The sequence below is a fragment of the Furipterus horrens genome, unplaced genomic scaffold, assembly GCF_987537825.1.
Source record: "Furipterus horrens unplaced genomic scaffold, mFurHor1.1.pri manual_scaffold_10, whole genome shotgun sequence".
In the NCBI taxonomy this organism is placed as follows: domain Eukaryota; kingdom Metazoa; phylum Chordata; class Mammalia; order Chiroptera; family Furipteridae; genus Furipterus; species Furipterus horrens.
The window spans coordinates 101,202,200-101,226,582 of record NW_028327180.1 but is presented as its reverse complement, the minus strand read 5'-3'; the positions used below and the strand labels follow the sequence as shown (position 1 = coordinate 101,226,582).

Genomic DNA, 24,383 nt, shown 5'->3' with positions numbered 1-24,383 from the left:
GTAAGAATTTTTCCCAGGAAAGTCCGAAGTTCGTAATTCTTGAGAAAACGATATTATTTCCTATCTCCAAGGGAAAAGCTGTTCTGACGACCTTCACGACTGAAGCCAAGTCTCCCGTCTGCCCCTCGTGGGCAGGTGCGGTGGTTCTGACTTGTGGGGAAGGTGACTTGTACACGGGTCCTGCTGGTGGGGCGGGGGAGCCCTGACCACCGACGGAGAAGCCTGGGAGGCCCAGGGCAGCCGATCGAGCCCCGCCGTGGGGTGGGGCAGCTGTCCTGCAGGCGACGTCACACGTGGGCGTTCATTGGCACCAAGGGCCACAGCGTCACCCCCACCGCGTCACCAGCTCCGCTGTCCCTGCCATCAACCAGGGTCCTCAGCACTAAGGAACCAGACAAGGTGCCAGGAAAATGGGATGGGGGAGGGGCAGAAAGAGACAGAGACATGGAGACGGGGAGAGACGGGGGGTGGGGGGTCAGACAGAGACAGAGACAGAGACCACAGACGCCAATTGTCGGACCCGTGACTGGTTTGCCTCGAGTGCTGCCTGCCCGGGCCTGGGGAGACAGGTGCGGCGCAGTGCGGGAGGGGCCTTGAGGGACAGTGCCACCTTCGGGGGGGGGGGGGCAGGGGCCGAATGACGGGCGTGATGGCTCCACCTCCTTTGGAAGAGTCCCTTCCCCTCCAGTGGCCACGGTGTCCTGAGCGCGGCAGCGGAGCGCAGCGTTTCTGAGCCCCTGGCGTGTGGGGCATCGTGCCGACCGGTTTCCACTCCCGGCCTCACGCGGCCTGCACCCGCCCCGAGGGACGGTGGTCCTCGTTAGCCCGCCCACCACGAGGCCCGCGGCCGCGCGTCCTGACCGCGGCTCCTTGTGAGGCCCAGAGGCAAAGGCGCCTGCAGAGGCCCAGTTCCGCGCCAGGCCTGTGGAAAGTGCTAGAAAAGCGAGTTCTGTCAGCACTGCGAGGCGGGCAGCGCAGAAGCTTTGCAGGGGAGGAGCGTGGAAAGGGGCCCCCCGCTGCTTCCCAGGACCGCAAGCAGCCCGGGGGTGGGCGGGCCGGGGAGCGGCCAGGGGCCCGTCCTCGGGGAAGTTTGTGTGGGGCAGACACACGTGCTCCTGCCGAAGGGGGACGCGGGCACCTGTCAGAACTCTGAAAGCCACGCCGACGGCGCAGCTGGACGTGCTGGTCCGCAGCCCCGGGATGGCTCCGAGCACCGGCGTCAGCGGGCCGGGGCTGCTCTCCCTGGAACGCACGCTCATTCCACAGTTAACAAGCAGTGGGCGCCCCGTGCCTGGGGGCAGCCTGTTTATACATCAGGGTCTCTGTGCTGAACGTCCCCTCCCACGCATTTGTCTGCCGGGGCCGTGCGTGGCCGCAGCCGGCCCGCGGTGGCCAGGAAAGCAAGCCCCCCAGACGCAGTGCCTGTGGTCACCCGGCGGGAAAGGCCGTGCGCCCAGAGCTGAGCTTCCTCCTGGACCTGCTTTCGTCCCCGTGGAGGACGGAGTTGGCCGTGGAGCAGGGAGCTCTCTGCTGTAGCCTGGGGTGCGTGCATGTTGCAGGCCCGTGGGGAGGCCGTGTCCCCGCAGGTCCGCTGTAACACCTGAGGCCGGACAGGGGCTCCCGGTTCCACGGGCACGGCCGTGCCCCACAGTGACCCCGCGTGGGTCAGAGAGCAGAGCCCCTTTGTAGTACCCACGCTCCTTCGGGGGCAGCCGATGGTGCCTGCCGTTGTCCGCTGTCAGAGGCCAGTGCTCTCACGGCGCCTCCGTCGCGCTTGCAGGGGCGGGAGACCCAGCCCTGCGGCCAGCACTCCCTGTGGCAGCCCAGCTAGGTAGGCCCTGCCGTGCTCCGCAGCAGGAAGGAAGCGCCCGAGCCCGTTCTCCGAGGAGGGCGGGATGCGGAGGGGCGGCTGGGCCCGGAGTCTGGCTCTCTGGCTGCGTGGGGGTGGGGCGCCCCGCCGCCCGCCCGCCTGCCTTGGGAACCACTGAGTGGGCCCTGAGGCTGCTCCCCAAGGCTCTGCAACTGGCAGCGTGACAGCGGCCTACTCCTGCCCCTTTCAGTGTGGGGACAACTGGACCTCCCTCTCTTAATTCTTGGGTGAATTATGTATTGTTTTTATTATATTACACGCAAGCGAACTCAGACCCATCCACCACTTTCAGAAGGCCTCGGGGACAGGGCCCCCGCCCCCACCCCTGCCCGCACCCCCATGGCGCGGCTTTCACGGCGCCCATCTGTTTTGTAGGCGCCTTTCTATCATCTTTTTTAATGGTTTCTAGATTGAGTGGATTTCACACTCTGGGCAAGTCCCACTGCTGAAGGACATAAAGACCTAGACACGTGTGTTCCACACGTTTTTATAGTCTTTCTTTCTCCTTGAGAAAGGCTTCAGCAGAAGGAGAGCTCGGCTCACTACTTTTACGCCCAAACTCGAGCCCCGCGCTCGCCGCCTCCGGACACAGCGCGGGCTGCTCCGGGCCGTCCACGCCGGTAGCCAGGGGCCCCTGGGTGAGTGTAAATTCACGAAGGGCTTTCTAAAACCAGCTAGAGGATTTAGGAGACGCCGCTTTAAATAAGCGTCCTTCTTCTGGGCAGAATCCCTGATGAAATGAACCCTTCCCAGTTCGTCAGGCCCTCCTGAGCACGCTCCACGTCCCTCCCACGCCTCCTGTTAGGGGCTCCTTCCTGGAGGGAGAGGGCGGGGTCTGCCCATAACAGGCCCGCGTGCTGAGAGGAGGCCGCGGTCTCATGACGTGGGCTTTGTGGCCCCTGCGCCCAACGGTGGGCGCTGTCCCCGGGCCTGGTCGCTCGGTCCTTATACCCGGCTCCTGAGCAGACGGCGTTGTTGCCGACAGCGGCGGCAGCGGGTCATTTTGTGACTCCGCCCGACAGCTCAGTGGCCCGGCCGTGCTCGTCCGCAGGAAACCGATGTACTCAAACTCTAGGGAGGATCTGATGTTAAGCCCCCAAAGGGGGACAGTTGACGCCAGTGACCCCGAGTGAGGGGCCAGACGCAGGTTCAGCAAACACGCGGGGACCCGTGTGTCAGCCTCCCTCCCGTTGCCACCTGACTCGCACCCCATAGAGGTCCTTTTGGCGGAAGTGCTGCCACCTGTTACCCGGGGTGACCAAGGACCGAGCCCGAGGGCACAAAGGCAGGGCCGGCTCTGATCCACCATGCCCCCCCGCCAGGTTGCAGGAACGTGGAACGTTGTGGTAACTTCACCCTGGGCCATCTGCAGCCCAAAGAGGGGGTGCCGTCTCTGTGCCGCCCTTGGGGTTATAGCACACCCTACCTGGGCCCCCGGGCCTGGGTCAGGACCAGGTGCACGCACGCTGGGCTCTGAGCTCCTTTCTGCTTCAGTGCGGAGACAGTGTGCACCCAGGAGGAGCGTCCCTCTCCATTCTCCCTACAACCTGCTGCAGACGGGCACCCCCAGCACCCACACTTGCAGCGGCAGCGGGGGCCCCAGGCCAGGCCCAGGTGTGGGGTGGGTGGGGTGCCCGGAGCTCCGGCGGAGGCCCAGGCAGAGGGTCAGCAGAAGTGAGCGTGGGCTTTGCTCCCAGGTAGGCTCCCAGAGCAGCCCCTCCCGGACTGTCACAGGTGTGCTGCGTTGGAGAACCAGGTTGTCTGTCTTGTCTGGCGTCCCCTCCGTATTCGAGTTTTTAGGAAGCTGTCGCAAGGAAGGCGTCCGGCCTGCATGTTCTGTGACGGGGCAGCTGCCTTCTCCAAAAGTCTCTGAAGTACACAGACTGGCTTCACACACTGGGGACTTAATACGGCTGTCATTTTCCTTCTTACGTCATTTGAAGTCTTCTTCCCATGGAGTCCGCTCCTTGGGCTCCACGCCCGGCTCCACATCCGCCCCTGGGCAGCACCACCCAGGGCAGGACCCCCACAGGCTGCCTGGAGGGTCGTCACGCCTCACCTGGCCTGGGTTCTGGCTCTAACATGTATTGGGTGGGCCAAAGAGTCCATTTTATATGTTCCGTAAAATGAGGCACATAGCTCATTTTCACCAGTAACTTTACTGATTTGGACATTCTGAGTATGTCGGCAGTCTCCCGCTATTGACTTCTAGTGGGGAGAGGCCGGGGGCTACTAAACACCTTCTAACACAGAAGACGGCCCCACAGCAGGGAGTTATGTGGCCGGAAGGTCAGCAGTACCGAGGCACTTCGCAAACCCCTCTGACATTTTCGATCAGTCACGGCCCCTTCTCTGTACACTGCGCGAAGCTTGTTCTGCGTTTTGGTTGCGTTTTTACCTTTCTTGAAGTAATAAAGTATCATACATACTCCAAAAATACTCCGTATCTTCTTCCATCTTCAATATTAAAATGGCTGCACAAAAATTCACCAGTTTTGATAACTTTTTTTTCATGCAGGCTGATATGACAGCTCTCACAATGCAACCTAATAAAATCGTTTCGAATGGCGTAAAAGACAGCTGAGCGCCACCAGTGCCGTCGTGTGGAAAAAACGCAGTGGACTTTTTGGCCGACCCATAGTTGCAAGCTCCAGAAGGAACTGTCGGAGCCACCTGTCATGGGGAGCCCCTGCAGGTTCCCGTCGCTCATGCGGCCAACGCGCGCTCGTCGGCCGCGTACTGTCGGGCAGGCTCTGCGTGCGAACACCGGGCTCAGCGTAAGGCAGACGTGCGCGTGTCTGAGCGTTTTCCACAGCCGGACAATTTTAGGCGCGTTATCATTTTAGAAGCCTCACCCTCTAACCTACTCCCATTTTGTTTGTAACTAAGAGTTGACAGTTAAGTTGAAATAGAAGAATTAGATTGAAGGAGAATTGATACCTAATTGCAATTCTGTTGTTCGATATACCGGCCATTGTGGGCTTCACTACACGGGCCACGGGAAATGTCCCTGCGTGGGCCAAACAGAGCTGCTGCACAGGCCTGGGCCGCGAGGGCGCGGACGGCCGCACCTGTCCAGCGTCCTCCCTGTCTGGTCCCTTCGCTCTCCTCCTCCCATGGGGCGGCACGCCTCTCGCGGGGCCACCGTGGCTCTCGAGCTTGACCCCTGGCCTTGTCCCCGGAGCGCGCCGCACTGCAGTCCCGGTCACCCCGCCTCCTGCCGTCCGTGCTGGCATGCCTGGACTCTGTTCACGACCTCGGCTCGCTGCTCCTGGCCGTGGGAAGGTTTGAGAACTGGGTTTCCCGGAATCGTCCTCACTCGCGCTGCAGCTGTACCCCAGCACCCGGAGCGCACGGTCAGCGCGGCGTTTCCTTCGTGACGAAGGCCCGTGGCGTTCTGGTGCCCTCCCACTTCCCGGGCGCCCGGGGGCGCCTCACGGCCCGCGTTCCCGGGGAGCAACGTTACTTCTGTGATTACGCAGGCACGGAAGTTGTCTGCCCTGAGCTTGCTGTCACACTGTGGGGCTTTAGATCCAGATGACACTCAAACGTGCCCAACCCATTAAAAAGCTGTTTAATTAAAAAGGAGTGTGTTTCAAGTGGTTTAAAGATTCTGCGCTGATGTTTTTAAACGCACTTGAGTGGCCATTGAAACGAAGCCAGTGCCACTTTAACATCTGTGGTAGTGAAGCCACAGACCCAAGTTATACTTTCACATTTTATGGGCAAAGTCCTCATTTCAATGAACCTTTCACTGAATTTTCATCATAACGTATAAATTAATGTGTACATTACCATGCTGGTTTGTGTCAGAGTGTCAGAGGTCAAAGGACTCAGTGATAACCGAAGAAGCGCGTCTTTTCCGGAAAGCCCGGCCGGGTCGCAGGGCGGGCTGAGGTGGCTCAGCACCCACTCCCGCGGGCGGGCCTCCTGGGGAAGGCTGTGCGCGCGCCTGCTGGTACTTCTGCTGGTTTATAACCACACCGAACGGAAGACGCAGGCGGCACGGGCTCAGGGCTCCCGGTCCCGGTCTGTGTCCCTCCGCGCTGAGTCAGGCCTGGGGCTTCGAGCCACTGATGAATAAGCAGTGGGGGCGGCTACTCGGTTCTGTTTCCATGGTGATCTGACTGAACACACACTCATCCCTTTCCTCCCTGGTCCTGAGCTGTTTCCATCGATCGTTAATCTGGTGCTTCTGGAATTGATGTCAGCGCCCTGTCTCTGACGGCAGAGGCTCTGGACGGCGTGGGGAACGTGTGGCGGGAAGCTCACGGGGGACCCCCCAGCTGGGCGCCCCCTCCCCCACCCCGTCCCAGCTGCACACACCACGCAGGTGTCGTCAGTCAGTGCCGACGGTCTCATCTTTTCTGAAGTGGAGAATCCTGTTTTGCTGCCTGCCTCAGGAAAGCGCTGGGAGGAGCTGGTGAAAAACCCAAAGTGCCGGAGTGGCCTTTCGCGTTAGTCCTCCTTAACCGAGACGTCGTGCGGCCCCTCATTGTGGGACGGCCGCCAGCGGACCCCTCGCAGGCCCTCCCCGCGCTCACGGTCGGCAGGCGGTTCTTCCCAAGTCCAGCATCTGCTTTCCTGGGCTCGGTACCTCCCAGCCTTATTGGACTAAGCGCTTTTATTTTTTCTTCTTTGTTAGAGTCCCGTGGGATTAGGAGTTAGAGGTATAAGGTTTCACTTGGAAAATTAGAATTAAGATGGGAAAGACTAAGAAACTAATTTTGCATGAAACCACATACATTTATTTTAATAAAGGTAAAAAGATGGGCACTTCTCTCTGGCTTTAATGTTATTTTTCTGTAAAGTCAGTGTAAGTTTTAAATTAGTGCTTTGGAATTACGTTATAATAAAGCCAAGGAGTTCATATTACGGGCAAAGTATTAAGCGTTGCTACCATAATCACTCAGCATGCCCTTGCGTTCATTTTGAAAATTATTCTGATAACAAAGGTGGTATTTATAGTGAAAAAGTTGGAAAAATAGTTTACAGTACAGAAATCAAAAGAAAAACTTACCATCTCTCCGCGCGGAGCTAACCACTGTTACCTTTTATGAGCACACGTCTATAATGCTGTTTCTCTGTGCGCAGAGGATGCATACCTTATTATTTTTACTGCAAACGGATGGCATTGCCTGTGCTGTTTTGAGTACGTTCAGGATGTGTTCCGCTTCTAGTAACAGGAGCCCTAACTTAGGTTCCCCGAATGGAGAGCATCAGCTCATGGAAGAGGAATCCAGAGACAGGAAGGGGCGAGGCCGGCTCACCGGCCCCATCGGCCGTCGGGATCAAGCCCCAGCCCTTCCACGCGCGCGGTCCTGCCACTGGCATTACTGGCTTCCTGCTGAGGCCGGGCCCTGCCCTCCTTTGGCTGCACACCGCCTTCCCTCGGGGTCCCCAGCGTTCCCACGGAGGGGCTCCCGCTACCCCAGGACGGCACAGTTCCCGGCTGGCGTCCAGCAGAAGTGGGAAGCCTGCCCCTTCCCTTGGGCCCAAGCGGGCCAGCGCAGGTCCCAGGCCAGAGCCCCTCTGCTGCCCCCCGAGGGTCCGTATCCGAGCCTGGGGCCGGGACCGGGCTGGCTGCTCACACCGGTGGCCTCCCGGGAGCGCCTGGGAGGGACGGGACTCGGGTGGTTGGCACACACTGCGCCCCCTCTGCAGGTGGCTCTCTGCTTAAGCCTCACAGAAACGACCAGAACTAGCAATTCAGGTGCATGTCGTTAGACATTTTAATTTTCATTTTAAAATCAGTTTTCATGATAGACATACTCTGTTCCAAAAGAGCTGGATAGAAAACCAGTTAAGTTTTCTGGGGAACTGGTCCTTATTAATCTCATGTTCTCCAAAGTTTAGGCATTTTTGTGGTGTGTCTTCGGCAGTAGATAACTTTTCTTCTTGAGTTTTGACTTAAACTGGTACAGAAATGGAAAACAAAGAAAAAAATTAACTTGAAGATATAAATTATAAGAAATGTAAATTTTAATATTTAATATTTTTATTCTTTATGCACTTTTAAATTTCCAGTACCCTTGAAACAATGCCATATAATACAGAGAATTAATGGGTATTTTTGGAGAATAGTTCTGAGAAATAATAGGCGTATTTTAAATCACTACTGCAAAAATCAGATGTTAAAGAAAAAAGTTACTATTTTTAAATTGTAGTATTAAATGTATAACTTCATATGTAATAAATATTCATATTTAATTTTAGGTGCCAATATAACGTGTACTAAAATAAAATGGAATAATTGCTATGGTTCTTTAAAGGAACCTATAAAGAAGTCATAAACATTATAGTAAAACTTTTAAAAAATATCTTTATGGGACTAAAAATTGAAAACTTCATAACAGACACATTTTCTTAAGTGAGGAATGAGCTGAGTCAGCCACGGAGACCTGGGACTGTAACAGCCGACAGAACCCCGGAGCGCGCAGTAACTTCTTAAGATAAGTTTATGTAACGCACAGATATCGAGGGTTTTTGAAATAGCTCTCCCAGAGGCAGCAGGAAGAAAAAGGTTATTATACTAAAGTTCCTCGTGAGAAGGTTTTGTTTTCACGTTACACAGAACGCTATCTTAGTTTATCTGAGTGCAGAAAGGCTCTGACTCTCTAGGGTTTAAAAACAAACAAGGAAAACCCTTCTCTGTCAGGGAGCCCCGCTGTGGGAGGTGAAAGTTCAGCCCTGGGGCTGAGGGGCGCAGGCCGAGGGGTCTAGAGTTCTGGAAACAAGGGCGTGGGCTTAGTGACGCTTCGGTGCCCAGAAGGTGTCTTGCTCTCAAAACCAGACCTCGCAGCCAGAGAAGCTCACCCACCTGGGCGTCTTCGTTTTCAACAAGGTCTTCTGTTCCTGCCTCCTTAGCTGGTAAAAAGAACACGGAACCGCCACATGAGCACAGGGTCTAGGACATGCATTTTAACTAAAAGCTGCTGGGACTTACGGGAGTTGTGTGTTTATGATTTTTCTGCTGCTTTTACGTAAGTGGCGGTGAGAGTCTGTGTGATGCAGTCGGCGGAGCACCAGTGTACACGGGAGAGGACCCGTTCCGCCCTCCCGTGTTGTCGCCTTGCTGTGTTACCCGGGACAAACAGCTTAACCTCTCTGATCCCCGCTTTTCTCATTCCTAAAGGGAGGGCAGGTCGGCGGGTCACACGTGCCTCAGAGTTTCTTTTTCACAATGGAATTAGGGTACATGAGAAGGACTCAGCGATGAGTGACGGGTGCTTGCCCTTCTAGGGCGTGGGTGGTGTTGCCCGTGAAGAGCCTGCGTCCTGGACTTGGTGGTTCTGGGAGCGCTCCTCCTGCCCCGAGTCCAGAGGCTCCCACGACCCCTCCTGCCAGGTGGAGCGTCTCCACTGGTCCGATGGCCCCAGTCCAGGTCTGGGGGCCAGCCCCCCGTTGGAAGGGTTTGTTCTAGCGGCCCCACCGGAAGAAGGGCCTGCCCTTCAGGAACGCTTCTAGCCTGTTCTGCTGTCGGTCCTCAGAGGAACCTGGCTGCACCTGTGTTCCGAACGCTGCCTTCCTCCCAGCTGTGGGCCGGGACAGTGTGCAGCGCCTGGAGGCCCCGGCCCTGCGTCGGGAGCGGGTCAGCCGCCCTCGGGAGGCCGTGGCCGGGGCCCTCCAGCCAGCCTGTGGGTACGCTTCTGCCCTTCCAGGTCCTGCTCTGCCCTAAAAAGCCTTGGGGCGTTCCTTCATGGTTGGCCTAGTCGGCTGATGTGTCTTAGAAACGAGAGGTCCTCAGGGCGGCTCTGACACTGTCCCTTCTCTGTCACAGAGCCATCACGCTGGACAATCAGCTGGTGATCCTCGCAGCGGAAGCAGGCGACGCGGGGGCCTACTACGCGCAGGCTGTCAACGAGAGGAACGGAGAGAACAAGACCAGCCCGCCCGTCCTCCTGAGCGTGGCCAGTGAGTTCCGAAACCCACCGACCGCCCAGCCGCAGGGAGGGGGGTTTACCCCGCATCCACGGGCGGGCTCTCCTCCCTGGGGCCGGGGTTAGGGTTCAGCCGTGATCGGTATCGATGTTGCTTCCTGTAAAATGATAGGCAGAAAATGTGAATATAACTCATAATTCTGAATGCAAAATCTTCCTTGTTTGGGGGATTTAAATATATTTTCTGCTTCTGTGCACTGTTACCGTCCCTGTTTCTAACAACAACAAACACCTTTTGACTTACAGGAATTGTGTCTGTGAATCTTATTTGAGACTAGGTCAGGCGCAAGTCGTATTCTTTTAATAAGAAAATCCTTGAGGAAAATATGTTTACTAATGTAATGCTGTTCAAATTAGCAGCATTTCTAAAGCACAATCAGCCGGTCATTTTTCTCCTACTTGATTTGACCGAATCAGGTCGAGAGGGCACACAAACCTCAGTTACGTGTTCAGATTATTTGAGGACATTTTAGTTTGAGGAAACTTAATTCAAAGGTTTGGCCTTCGAAAGAAAGCTCCGGAAATTCTGCTGGCAAGAGGCCACTGCTGGGGGAGGGGAGGCGACCAGACACCAGAGCCCTGAGCTGAGGGAGGTGACCGAGTGCAGGTGAGGCCACACGCCGGCAGCTTCACAGCGTGAAACGCAGCGGGGAGAAGGCCGGGGTACACTGCGAAATGTTGTGGTCCCGTCGCACAGGAGGGAATTAAGTGGCTTTGTCTGTATACGAAAAGATGTCGTCTTTTTAAAGAATGGCTCGCGGGAATGGCTCTCCCCTTCAGGTAGTTTGAAAAGTTTTATTTCCCGCATGGGTTAGGACCATAGCGTTTGCTCATATGTGGCTTCTACTGGAATTTTCTAAGTGAATGCACGTAGCAAACCTGGGGGTAGGAGACCAGGGATGACTTGTGTGTTTTCACGGGCCTGGCATGTGCCTGGCAGGGCTCGCAAGCGGCCACCACCCTGCCGTCAGCTCCTTGATTCCATGGAAGGGACCGAACCCTGGTCCCCGGGTGAGAGGCTGAGCGCGGAGCTGGCCGTCAGCACGGCCTTCTCAAAGCTTTGGAGAGTTATGTCCCTTGATTAGGTTCGGGGCTCACACAGCCAGTCCGTGCGTGACGTCCTGCTATTTAAAGGACCCTCTGAATCAAGGATCATAATAGAAATAAATGTCGGTTATCAAGTTTTTTTCAGCATTGATAAGGATGCAAATTGTATTATCAAATAGACTGTGATTAATGATTTTCAGGTTTTACGATTAGAGCCGTCTGCTCAGTCTAGCAAATCTGACTCGGCGCTGGATTGTAGTGTACACACCCGGGCGACGCTAGGCCGCACTGGCGGGGTTCTGAGTCAGAAACAAGGACACTGGCCTCAGTCTGCTAGAACGCACAGATGTCCCGCTTCCCGTGGTGCTGACGTCCCCAAGTGACGCAGTAGCTGCGTGGAGGCGTGTCCCGCCTGCGCAGAAATGGAACTCAGCAGGGCCACGCACATCGCTGCGCCAACGCCACGCCATGGCGGGAGACCGCGGGAATGTGCCAGGTTTTAAAATAACTTCAGTCTCTACTCCAAGCAAGAAGTACATCAGAAGCAGCTCATAAATACGATAATTAACTCCCTCGCAGTTCATTCCCTTGTACACTTCTATCTGTTCACTGGCACCAGGTAAAATGTGCAGAAAGAGAGAGATAAGGAGCTTGAGGGCACAGGTGGGTGGATGTAGTTCACATCTGAGGAGGAAACCTGCGTTTTGTTCCCTTATACGTCCTGTGATTTTTGTCGGGACGGGTAAGATGTGAGAAGGCAGGAGTGGAGGAAACAGCCTTGTTTGGGTTCTTAGGAGAACTTCCTGTTGACCCAGTGGGTTTAGCTAAAAGTTAGAAGGCACCCAGGTATGCATTTCTTGCTACCAGTTCTACTTTGAACACCTCTGAAGAGCTGAAGCCTTGGCCAGTCTGCAGAGAACCCCAGAACCGAGCCTGGGCGCCTCCTTTCTGGGCTGCAGCGGGAGCTCCCCCAGCTCACCATGGGTGGGCACAAGACCCAAGATCACCCCTCCAGTTTTGCCACGGAGTGGGGCACTCCCCAGACCAGCTCATGCTGGCAGTAGGTAGAGTGTGTTCTGCACACCTGAAAGCCTTTTTTTCTGATGTGGACATTGATAAAACAAAACACCAAACAGTATTGATAAATTTTGGGTTTTTCATTTATTTACTTGTTTGTTTATTTATTTTTAGAGAGAGGGGAAAGGAGAGAGAGAGGGAGAGAAACATCATGTGTGGCTGCCTCTCACGCACCCCCAACTGGGGACCTGACGTGCAACCCAGTCACGTGCCCTGACTGGGAATTGAACCAGCGACACTTGGTTCGCAGGCTGACACTCAATCCACTGAGCCACAGCAGCCAGGGTTGATGAGTATTTTTAAAAACTTGCCAGCCAGCATTTCTGAAAAATCAAAAGATCTTACAGCCAGTTATCATCTAACAAAAGATAAATTTGTCCTTGGCACCTGGAGACTGAAGTAGGGGACCTTTGTGTAGGGAGTCCGGTCGGGACGTAAGGGACTGGAAATTAAATTCCTGGTGGATTGTTCTATAGTTAATTCACAACTGGGGGGTCGTGCACCACCACCCCCACCCCCGTTTCCTGAGCAGTAACACACCGCTCCCCTGCAGAGAGGAGCCCCGGGGGCTGCCCCGCCCCAGAGCATCCCAGCGTGTCAGGGCCATCGCCCTGCTGACAGGAGGGAACCCCATTTCCCGGAACAGCTGGGTGCCTGAGCGCCCCGGGCCTCCCCACCCCCCAGCTGCTGCCTGTTTGGGCCGGGCCTGAAGCTGGGGGGAAGCACAAGCGCAGAGTTCCTCGGCAAAAGTAAATAATTGTTTTACATACGTATTGATGAGAAGTGACTCGCTGTTGCGGAGCGGAGCGCCTGCCGCTTTGCGCGCGTTTTGTAGACGGTGTTTTTATCCCTGGACGCCGTCCCCTTCCGTGTGGTTAGAGAAAAATGGCTGCGGGCTCCACACAGACGTCGCTGTCTGGAAACAGGACACCTTTCCCGCGCCCCTGGCTCTGCCCCGCTCCCGGGAGAGCTTGCCGCTGCCCCGCTGGGTCTGCTTTGGGGTTCAGGCGACGTGAGGCCCGCAGCCGTGACGGACGTAGGTGGGATGGGGGGAGCCTCCTGCGTGAATGTTTCCTGCCTGGCTCCCGCGGCCCAGGCACAGCAAAGAAAGAAAGACAGGCCACTTGTCGGGGAGCAGACATTTCCATTTGGAGGTCCCAGCCAGGCGCGCTTTGTCCACCTGTCACCCTGCATCCAGGCTTCGCTTCGAAGGTTTTCCATCGAGGTACCTGTGGTGGGTCAGCCCTTCCAAACGGAACACATTGGTGGGTGCGAGTTTCCCCTACAGCCAAGGGGAAGGGCGGGGCGGGGGGGGGAGCCCTGAGAGCACTGCCCGCCTCCCTGGGAAGGGACAGGGTCTCCCTGGGGCTGTTTGCACGCGGGGTGTGACTTGCCACGTCCCCAGCAGGCCCGGTCTGTGTAAGGGCGCTGACGGTTCGTGTTCCCCCCGTGGTTTTGGTGCCACAGCAGACGTGAGAACACCACCACTCACGTTTTGTTTCTGAGCCCAGATGGGAGCGTGTAGTGCCGGCGAGTGAGACTCCGGAGCTTCTCAAGCAGACTTCAGTTTTAAAAAAAAAAAAAGACCACGGCAATTCCAGATAAAAGCAGCCACGATTCTCTCCCGCCCGCGAGACAAGCTGGGCTGTCCTGTTGCCTGTCTGTGTCCCTAACCCCACGCTCCCACCTCGCCTCGTCCTAGCTCCCCGCACCCCCCGCCCCCCTTGTGCCTTCCTCGGCCTCACTGCGCCCTGGGCACATCCTAGGAAGCTGGGTTAAACCCTGGATTGTAATTTGCTCTCAACATCTGAGCAAACTTGGGGCAGCCCAACATCCGCCATCTCCCAGAGCAGCGATCGGCAGACTGGGCTGAGGCCCTCCCAGGGCACAGGTCTCCCGGCGGGGAGCAGGCGTGTGCAATCCTCGGGGCGCCTTCTCCAGGCGCTCGCCTGTGCCCTTTCTAAAGTCAAATCTGCTGCGGATGCCCGCGTTTTGGGGGGCTCTTCTCGCCGCTGCCCCTCACTGGGCCCCTGGCCCCCTCACCCCAGATCTTTAATACAGACTTTATCTGAGGGTGTGAACATCCAGGTGCCTAACAAGGGGCGATTCTGAGTATCCGTGCGAGAGGTGAGAGCGTGAGGCACTCCGATAGCTGGGAAATAAATCATTCTGTAAATCAGGTGTTTCCAACTCCTTGTAGCCTGCAAAACCAGGCAGGACCCGCACGCCGCCAGCTGACCGTTTAACACAGGTCATGTCTGGTGGCTGACTGATCACTGCGGTAGAGGCCGCTTGCTCGTAGGACCGGAAGCCCTTCCAGCCCCGTCGCCGTTTGCTGCCAAGTGACTGACCAGTGAGATGTGAGCAGAATGAGGAGTGTCACTTCCAGGCCAGGCATTTCAGAGCCAGCACGTCACCTTCATGCTTTCCCTTGCCCTGGAGGGACAGCTGTGGCCAGGCCACAGGTGGAGAGGGTCGAGCCCCCAGCAGGAGGCGGCCCAGCTCCTGGACTAGCAGGCGGACAGGACGGCCTGCAGAGCGGGGCTTCCTGCGAGCGGGAACCAGCCTCCATGTGCTGAAGCCCCGGGGCTCCGGGCCGTTTGTTATGGGAGCCAGCGGTCTCCCGTGACTAGTAACTTACGTGTGTTTCCTGTACTCAGGAGCTTAAAGAACCAGGAGCAACTTCTGTAGTGAAATTCCTTCCAGTCTCATGTGCTTTCTTTATATGAACGAGACTTCAAAGCACTTACATCTATAAAATGAACCCTAGTGTTGGAATTCCAGTGAACCTCGGGACCCAGCTCGTGGGCGATGCCTTCCCAGTGGTTTTAAAACTCTGCATACAATAGTCATCAAAACTTGTGTACAGGTATTTGCTTTGATTGAGTGCAAATAATAATAGTCATAATAACTCAATCCAAGAGAAAATGTTTTTATATCCCAGAGGCATGTGGTTGCTGGAAAAATTTAAATTTGTATTTTTTCAGAGGCTATCACAGGGTGGCCAATAAAATACTTTGAGTCATTGAATATAATAAGGGGAGAATTCTGTGGAAGGAGTAGAATAAAAATACAAGTTCAGGAAGAAAATAAAGAAACAATATAAATTTTCTGACTTAAAAATCAGAGCTCGTCCATGCGTTTTTTTAAATGGGCGGTGATGTGTATCAAATCCGCAGACCGGCTCCATCAAATATTTAACTTCCTTTGGATACACATGAAAGAGTGCTGAGTAGTTTCACTTTATTAAAATGCACTAGAATATTAAGTATGAAAATACACCAGAAATGACAAATTTTGCAGTCCTTCTGATCTGTGTTGGAAAAGTTTAGATACCTAGTTTACAAACTTCATTTAGGTGCTGTGGGAGCAAAACCCCCCCGGGTCGGCCAGACTGGGTGATGACCAGTAAGTCCGTGAGCTGCTCAGGGGCCCTCCGCGGGCTTCGAGAGCGGGCACTGGCGGGCCGGCCTGGGCTCTGGCCGGCGCTTCGCCGCTGTTTTCCGCCGTCGGTTCCGCAGCAGCCCTTCGGCAGGGAGCGGCCCCTCGCAGAGCGGAGGGCACGAGGCCGGGGAAGGACAGAGTCCCTCTCTGCATCGCAGGTCACTTACCGCGGCCTCACTGCATCGCGGGGTTTTTAAAAATATTATATTTAATTATTTATTGCGGATTTTTTGCTGTATCGCGGGATTTTTAAAAATATGTTTAATTAACGTGGATTTTTTTGCTCTATCGCGGGATTCTGCGGTACTGTGTACGTATGTTGTTAAAGTTACGTAGGTTTCAGAGTGTAGAGTATGTTTAAGAACATAAGCAGTGTTTATAAAAGTGTGGGAAAGGTTAATAAGGGACTGGGAACGGTTTGTAAGTGTGTGGGAAGGGTTTACAAAGCCCTAACTTTTATATAAATACTAAGATAAATGTGACGTTCCTACTTCGTGGGTTTTCACCTGTCGCGGGAGGGGGGTCTAGAACGTAACACCCGCGATGAGTGAGGGAAGACTGTCACCCATTGACCAAAGTCCCAGGAGTAGCAGGCGCAGACCTGGGGACTCGGGGAGGGCCGGATCGACCCCAGGCCCCAGCTGCCCCAGCAGAGAGAACAGCGTCTGCCCGGAGCCAGGCCTGCTGTTTATGTCGCCGTGTGTCCACGTGAGGGGCCCGAGGAGCAGCCAGCCCTGGGAGGGGAGACGCTCTGAGAGCCCTTCCACGCGGCCGCAGGGCCCCGCTGTGTCCTAAGAAGGGGGTGCATCTGTTGTGACGCCCGAACCGCGCTGAGAAGCAGTCCTGGGTGAAGCCGGCGCGCAAAGGCAGCGCGGAGGCCCCCCGACACAGACCTGCGTGCGCGGCGTGGAGAGGGACGGTCAGCGCACCCCTGCGGAGCCCCGTCGGTCCGCGCTGCCGTGTGTGTGACGGCACGGCTCGGGCACTACCAGTCTTGCGCCCACAGGCTGCTCGGCGAGGCGGGTCCGTCCCGGCGGGTCCACGAGACGGGTCTGCACCGCGCGCCCCTGCTCCCCCGCGGTCCCTGCCCACCTCTTGTGGCGGAGTCTGAACGGCAAGGAGGCCACCCCTGGGCAGCGGGCGTCCGTTCACCAAGCAGGACCGGCCGCTGGGAGTCCGTGGCCGGACCAGGCGTGTCCGCTCACTCGTCTCCGTTACCTGCGGTTGTTGGAGGGCGCCAGCCAGCGTCCGGCAGTGACACGCCTGGTCAGCTTGATGACAGACGCCACCACACGCTTCCCGTGCGTGTTCCCCAGACCGCCTCTCCCTGCCCCCGCGCCGAGCGTACCAGCGTAAATACCGCGTTCACGTACCCAGACCCGCGGGTTGTAACTGCGGCCGTGCCAGGGCCGTCACTAGAGGCGACCCCGGGGTCTAGTTGCTGACCCTTAGCCAGGGGCCACATCCCGCTTCCACTGCCCGAGGAGCTAAGGTCCCCCCACTGTGGGCTCATCAATGCAAACATAGCATTTCAGCGTTTCTCTGGGGAGGACTCAGCATCACACCCCACTCGCGCCGTGGGGGTCCCCGCCGCCTGCGCACGCTGGCTCTCGCGTTCCCCGGAGCACTTTGTGTCCCGTCGCAGTAGTTGATGGGAGCAGACGGCAAGTTTTCAGAGGGCGCGAGCCAGGGGCCTGGAAAATCGGGTTTTCCTGCGATTACGTGTCTGGTTAGGGCTGGGGTGAGGCCACGGGACCAGCTGTTAGTTGTAAATGTAGTTTTCTTAGAAAAACTGTTTACTCAGTCGCTGAATACAAAGGGTGCCTGTGGTCAGTCCTCCAGGGTTCAGCTTCTCGCTCCCCTCGAGGCTCAACCCCTCCCAGCCTCGTCCCCTGTTACGGACGGCCCCCCTGTGCGGAGCTGCTGATGAAGGACCCCTGCTGCGTTTCCCTTCCTTCCGAGTTTCTGAGGTTTTCAGGCCCGAGATGGTAGGTTATTTATATGGCAAAATTCTTTTTGCTTTTTAAAATCACAGTGAACGTTCCTCATCTGGTTTGGCTTGTGTGCGGGCAGCCTGGCCCGTGGCCATCTCTCGGTGACAGTTCAGTCTGCCTTTCCCACTTCGTCATAACATTTTACGGCTGATCACTCAAAATGATGTTCTCCTGGCTCTTAGAGAAGGCAATTACAGCAGGTAATTAAAGCTGTAGACCTTTACAGTGTGGTAGAGAATATTAAATCAAGCCTGAAGAAAATCAGGTGAAGGGGCTGTTAACGTGAAAGGTCACGGAGCCCCTGTGAAGGCCACGGCCGCATCCAGAGCGAGGACTCCGCCCGCGCTTTGTCAAGAGCACTTTGCGGCTGAGATGAAAAAAAAATGGAATTCATGTCAGGAACAGCAGGAGCCCGAAGTTCATCCTAAGGTGGACTCCTTCCGCGTGTCCTGATCAGCGGGTTCTCAGCGATGGTCCCTGCTGTGAGCCTTCGCCATGTCAGGCGGGGCTTTGGCCTGTGCCTCTTGCCTGTGACGCTCTTCGGGAGCATCCCCCGCGGCCCGGCGTAGCTCCGTGTTAGGCAGAGCAGGTCACTGGAGGGCATAAGAAATACGATGCCGAGTGTCACTGTGTCTTGCTCTTTGCCCAGGACTATCTGGCAAGTGCAGCTTTTTAAGGTGGATTCCAAAGACTGTGACTTTACGTGGTTTTCTAGAGTCATAAAAACGTGAGGTGGGACTTCCCTGGTTCACCTGGGTTATAGGCCTGAACGACCACTGGGTTTCCATTTGGGGCCCCAGTTTGGACTGAGGAGCAGGAGCTGGCACTCGGGAAGGGATGGGCCGGGGGTGGCGACACCGCCCCTGGGGCGTCTGTGTGTGTGGCCTGTTCTGCTGACCATGGACTTGATCCCTGAGCAGCCGGTGGGGCGCGGGGTGGCGCGGCCTCCCTGCCGACTCCCTGTGGCCTCTGGCCCGGGCACAGAGCCCAGTGCCACCCGAGGGTCCACTGGGACTCTGCCGTGCCCGTCCGTCCCCTTGCGCCGCAGAGCTGCGCACAGCGTGGCCACCAGCGCCCTGTGCTCCGACCACGTTGACCGTTCTGGCTTCACGTTGTCTTCTTACGGCCCCAGATAGGATATGATTTATTAACTTTGTCTCTCCTTTTTTTTTTAAGACCTTTTATTGTGGAGAAGAAATTGTAAAAATCCTATCACCTGCAATATAGGCCTTGGCTTATTCTCTGAATTAACTAAAATCAACCTGTTTTCAATTGGTGATGGTCCTTCATTAGTTTTAATTCATTTTTCAGCACATCTGACTTTTTTATTCATAATGCTTTTGATGAAAATTAATTAGTTTCTGTTAGAATGGAAACATATTATCACAGGCACTCAGGCATTGTCACAGAAAGGGCCTTGCTGCAGAGCCGCCCGGGCTCAGAGCATGAGTCTGTGGCACAGAGAGGTCCCCTCCTCGTGACACCCGCGGGGCCTCGGCTTTCTGTCCGCTGAGGTCCTGCGCCTCCGTATTCTCCTTGGTAAAATGGGGGGCTTGAACCAGGTTCAAGGAGCCCAACAAAAGTAAGTAAACCTAAGTAGGGCAGCCATGTAAAGAGCACACACAAAGGTTTATATAAGCATTGAGCTGGGTAAACGTTTTCTCATAGCCCCGTATAGAACGTGGATCAGAACGCTCACTGGTGAGGGCTGAGGGCAAAGGGCTGGGCCGGGGGCTGCGCCGAGATGGGAGGGGGAGGGGACTCATCAGGCCCAGGTCGCCCCAGACTCGCTGCTGAGGCCGGCGCCCTGGGGTCTGCTAAGGGGGAGGCTGGGAGCTACACCTTTGCTGATCTTTTCACCCGGGTTCAGCTTCCTGCAACCTAATCTCTTTTGCAACAGAGAATTCTACTAAACAAAGAAAAACCCGCTCCTGTGAGTTATCGTTTCAGCAGTGGAGAATGCGAGGGAGGGAGAAGTCACCGGGCGTTGAGGACCGGCGCGGCTCACGCAGACAGCAGCGGCCCAGCACATGTCCCGCACGCAGGACGCTGCGGTCTGCCCGAGGCCTGGGGGACAGACGTCAGCCTGCTCACCTGCCGTGTTTCTGATTTGCTCTGATTAAACAAGAGGCCTAATTTTTGTAAAAGGTGTGATCCTGTATTCAAAATCCACCCTAAGTAAAACCTCCTGAACTAACCCAGTTTTCCCTTGGCAAACAACTGCTTGTTTTTCATGAAAAGGGCTCTTAACCTAATACCGTATTGGCCCGACTCTGTTTCCGCAGAGTCTGTGATCACACAAGATGCAGAGCAGGACCGATCTGTCTGGGCTCAGCCGCTGGGCCATGGAGGCGAGGCGGGTCTGTGCTCCGTGCAGCCTCAGAGAAGGGCCACCAGGCCAGGGCGGGCCAAGAGCAGCGACCCAGGAACTTCTCGGGACGGCACAGCTGCAGCTGGTGGGGCGGGGCCCGCAGGGGAGGCCCTCGCGTGACTGCAGGCCGTTAGCCCGGCGCACCGGAAGAACAGAGGGCAGCACGCACTGCGGGGCTGGCCCCACGGCTGACACCAGCAAGCGCTGGGCGTGCCGGCGGGACTGGGGGACGGCACAGCCCTGCCTGCGAGCAACTCGCTGGGACGCGGGTCCCACGGGCAGGGGGCCTGTCTCCAGCGTTCACACGGGTGGGCTTCCCGCTCTGCACGTGCGGGCATGCACACACACGTGCCCACGGGCACACACTCGCACAGTCACACATGCTCACATGCACACATGTGTGCCCACGGGCTCACGCGCACACACTCGCACAGTCACACATGTGCGCATGCACACATGCGTGCCCACGGACTCACGCGCGCGCACTCGCAGTCACACATGCTCACATGCACACACACGCACATAGGCCCACATGCGCTCACACGCACGCGCACACGCGTCCTCTTGGGCACACGTAGTGGAGGTGGCGCTGGAGCGTTACTGAATTCTTCTCCCACCAGCGCGCACAGAATTGCATCCATAGGCCCACATGCGCTCACACGCACGCGCACACGCGTCCTCTTGGGCACACGTAGTGGAGGTGGCGCTGGAGCGTTACTGAATTCTTCTCCCACCAGCGCGCACAGAATTGCATCCTAGTTGGGGCTTTTCTTCACACTTTTTCATTAATCACCCTCTCATACTTTCCTGCAGCAGACATACGTGTAGTCGCCCACGCATGTGCACATATGTGTGCATGCACGTACACACACTCTCTTATAAGTTGCATTTGAAATTTGTTAATTACTTTAAGTGACCATAAACTCAGTTAAGAAATTAATTCTGTATTATCACTCTGACAATTTTTAGGACACAGTCAATCAGCATACCATAGTATAGTACACATTTCAAAAATAATTGCTACCTTTACAGAAAATGAATTGGAAACGCATCCCTTAATGAGGGGGACTCGGGGCCATTGTGTTTTGGCGCCTGGTGGAAGGGACTCAGACTGTCTCTTCGTCTTGGCACCTGGAGGGTTTTGTTCTCCGTGGTCCGTCCCTAGGGTCCGGCAGAGCAGCAGGCGGCCCCTCGTGTTCAAGGTCAGGCAGGCGATGGGTGGGAGGGCAGCTGGCACTCAGGGACATCTTGGGCTGTTTCAGGAGGAGTATGGGAGGCTGAGAGCGTCGCTGAGGTACGCCGTCCACGGTGGCACGGATGCCCTGGTGTGGAGGCCACTCGGTCCCCTGCATGGCCCCCTCTGCGGCCCCTCACAGGTCCCCGAACCGCCACCCTCACCCCCTGTGACTGAGGAGTTCTCCGTCTAACGCATGACACTTCCACGGAGCCTGGCACCTGCCACACCTGCCCCAGGCTGCGTGAGTCCTTGTCAGCCCAGCGTCCCTGTCCACTCGCGCCCCGCCTACCACACAATCTGCACAAACCCCCTGCCTGCAACGCCCTCCTGGCCCGATTTCTGCCGCACACGCTCGGGACGGCTCAGAGGCCCCTCTCCTGACGGCCTGTCCCCAGCCCCTGCGCGCCCCTGTCGTGTGCTCATCCCGGGGCAGGCGGGGCACCTCCCACCCAGGTCTGCGCCGCTGTCCCGGCAGCCCCTGCCCCTGACCTCGAGTCCTCGGGTTAACACGAGCCCAGCACAGAGCTGAGAGTGGAACCGATCACGTCCGCTGCCGAGAAATGAAACTTCGTGGGTATTTGTAGGAAAGCCGGCTCGTTAGCCAATGAAAGACCTTCCGGAGGGTGGTTTGTGTAAACAGCTGGATGTTTTGCTCATTGAGTAAAAGGGTAGTTTTTAACTTCAGAGAATGTCACGAGAGAATAGTGTGGATCTGGAAGATCTTTTGAACCTCATGCTGACGGGAGGGTTTCAGATGGAAGCAGGATGCAGAGTTTGTCCTGATGGATGACCCTGATGGGGGAACATTTTGATAATAGATACGAATGTTGCTGACCGCAGCCATTTGCTAAATGACAGCACACAGTCCCTTGGGCAGGAGGGCCATTTGCTTCTCTTCTTGTTATGGTATCTATCATCTGTGCGGCTTCCAAAAAGCATAACTATCTTTTTTTAAAAAGCTGTTTCGGAGCTGACACGGGGGTGTACGTAGGACAGCCGATAGGCCTTTGTGACGGGGGCGGGCTTGGCACCGCGAGAACACGCTGGCTCCGGGAGAAGGGCGCCCAGGCCTCGGAAAAACGGCAGGTGCTTTCGCGCGTGGAAAAGACCAGTGATCACAGGCTGGAGGCGGCTGCGGGCGGGGCAGAGGTGCCTGGGCGTTGTCCAGCAAGTTAGAATGTGCAGGGCATAGCACGTTTTTGTCGTCCCTAATGACAAAAGCCGTTCAGGAGGTGCGGCCCAGTGGGGGGTGAGGAGCAGCAGCCCTGGGGGCCGGCCGCACCGCCAGTGAGGGGTGCGGCTTTGTGGGTGCTGCCGGCCTTCCCCTAGGCCCCGCATCCCCCCGCGTGATGGGGCCTCGCAGGAGCGCGTCCGCCGTCAGACGAGCCCACGGAAAGTGCGCGTAGCAGAGCCTGAAACGCAGACAGTGGTGTTCATGCTAGTTATCATCGTCTTATTTAATTATCAATTACTAAGTAAAATGGTACTTATTAGTATTGCCTGAGTCAGTCACTGGTATGTTATTGTTTTATTAGTAGTAAAAATAAGACACTTTTTATAAAGCTTCTAAAAATTGAGTCCTTGACCAAACCCGATGAACCAACTGGAAAAACCCCAAGTGAGCATTATTAGCGACTCACAGTCATACACCAGATGTTGGAAACTTCACTTGTTAGAGTGAAGATTATCATTTTATTAAAATGTATTTAAAGCTTATTAAAGGCGGGCCGAGATGCTATCTACTGTAAGTAATGAGCTTTCGGGAGATAGCGTCTCTCTTGGAGACGTGAGATAGTCTTTTATATTAATTGAATAATTTAGTGATATTACCATTTTAATGAAGGAATTATTGTATTTTCATATTTACTATGAAACTGATATTTAATTTCTGCTTCATGTTCATAACGTTAAAGTGTTTAACATTTTAAATCTCCGTTAAAGCTAATTCACAGTCACATTTCCAAGGCAGACGCGGCGTAACGTGCTTCTCTGTGCTGTTTCTCTTCCTGCCTGGCCACCAGTGTCCCTTGAATGGAGCTACATTTTGGAAACACTGACCCCAAGGGAACAGTCGTTTAGATAAGAACGTCTTCGACGTGAAACTTGCCAGTCATTCGGGTGTTGGGCGGGTGTGTGTTTTGGAAAGAGCCTCCTTGGCTGGGTGCGGGGCCGCGGCTCGGGCGGCATGGGCGGGGGCGCGGGGGGAACGGCCTCTGGAGAAGCCCCAGGCATGGGAGCCAAGGGGCTGACCCGATGCACACCCCCGGAGGAGGAAAAGTAAGACCCGAAGCATAGTTATTATAGCACAAGGTCTATAAACAAAGTCGTTTGACGTAGTTTGACAAATAGGAGAAAACGGGTCCCTGACAGGAAGCCCGTGTGGGAAGCGCGCGTGAAGCCATGCTGTGCTGCCAGCGCCGCGAGGGCGGCTTGCGGGGTTGCCGCTGAGCTCACCCTGTGAGCGGAAGGCGGGCTGCTCTGGGCGTGGGCCTGACTGCCACCGCGCGCTTCTGTCCCCCACCGAGTCAGAAGACTGTCCCCGCAGTGCGGGCCAGCCCTCCCCCGCCGTGAGCTGCGTGCGGGGCCTCCTCTCGCTTTTCCTCGGGAGAGGGTAAGCCCTTTCGAAGTCTCGAATCCGCAAGGGTCCGGCCATCGTCCCGGGGCAGCCTAGAGGACGGCCAGCCCGACAGGCGGGGGTGAGGTCCCCAGAGGACAGCTCCCTGTGGGGAGATGCGAGGCCCCCGCGCTGGCGTCGGCCCCGCAGTGGGGGGGCGTCAGGGTCACGAGTCCTGAAGGAGGTGAGAGAAGACGCACCTGTTTGACAGGTGTCTTTTTTGAAACTGATTTTAAAGCACGCTGTTGAAGGAAAGCGTGAGTTTCTTGTGTCTTTAATGTCACGGTGGCCACCACCCCCGGGGTCTGCGTGAGGGAATCAGCCCTCGTGAAGGCAGCCTGGGTGATGGGGTGTCTGTCATCGGATGGCGCCCTGGGTGTGTGATGATTTGCTGGTTGTGGTGACGGAGAGCAAGCCACTCACCGACTGACCTTGGAAACTCAGTCCTGGTGCAGGTTCCGGAGGCCGTGAGTCTGTTCATTTCTCCCGCGGTTCTGAGGGGCTCGTATCAAGTGTCCGTCGTTGGGGGGACCGCAGTAAACGTGGCATCCTCAGGACCCCGCAGTCCAGTGTCTTAGGCTTTACAGTCGCTGTGAGTTTTTTATTAAGTGAGTTTTAATATTGAAAGCTCTGCCCGAAAATGCATGTAAGTAAATATTGTGTGTGTGTGTATATGTGCATGTAGTACGATATCATTTCATTAAGAAACACAAAGCAGTACTTTCTACATTTTATTAATACCTGTACATATAGCTAAACAAATTGAAAACGAAGCAGAATAAAAGCACC

General features: G+C 55.9%; 1 protein-coding gene across 1 annotated transcript in view; it reads left to right on the top strand.

The window, feature by feature from the left end:
- The window catches only part of SDK1 (sidekick cell adhesion molecule 1), a 458,950-nt gene that overhangs the window by 277,570 nt on the left and 156,997 nt on the right, over window positions 1-24,383 (top strand). Inside the window, exon 5 of the mRNA XM_090288675.1 lies at window positions 9,651-9,784. Coding sequence (XP_090144801.1) covers window positions 9,651-9,784 — 134 coding nt within the window. The remainder of the gene's footprint in view (window positions 1-9,650; window positions 9,785-24,383) is intronic.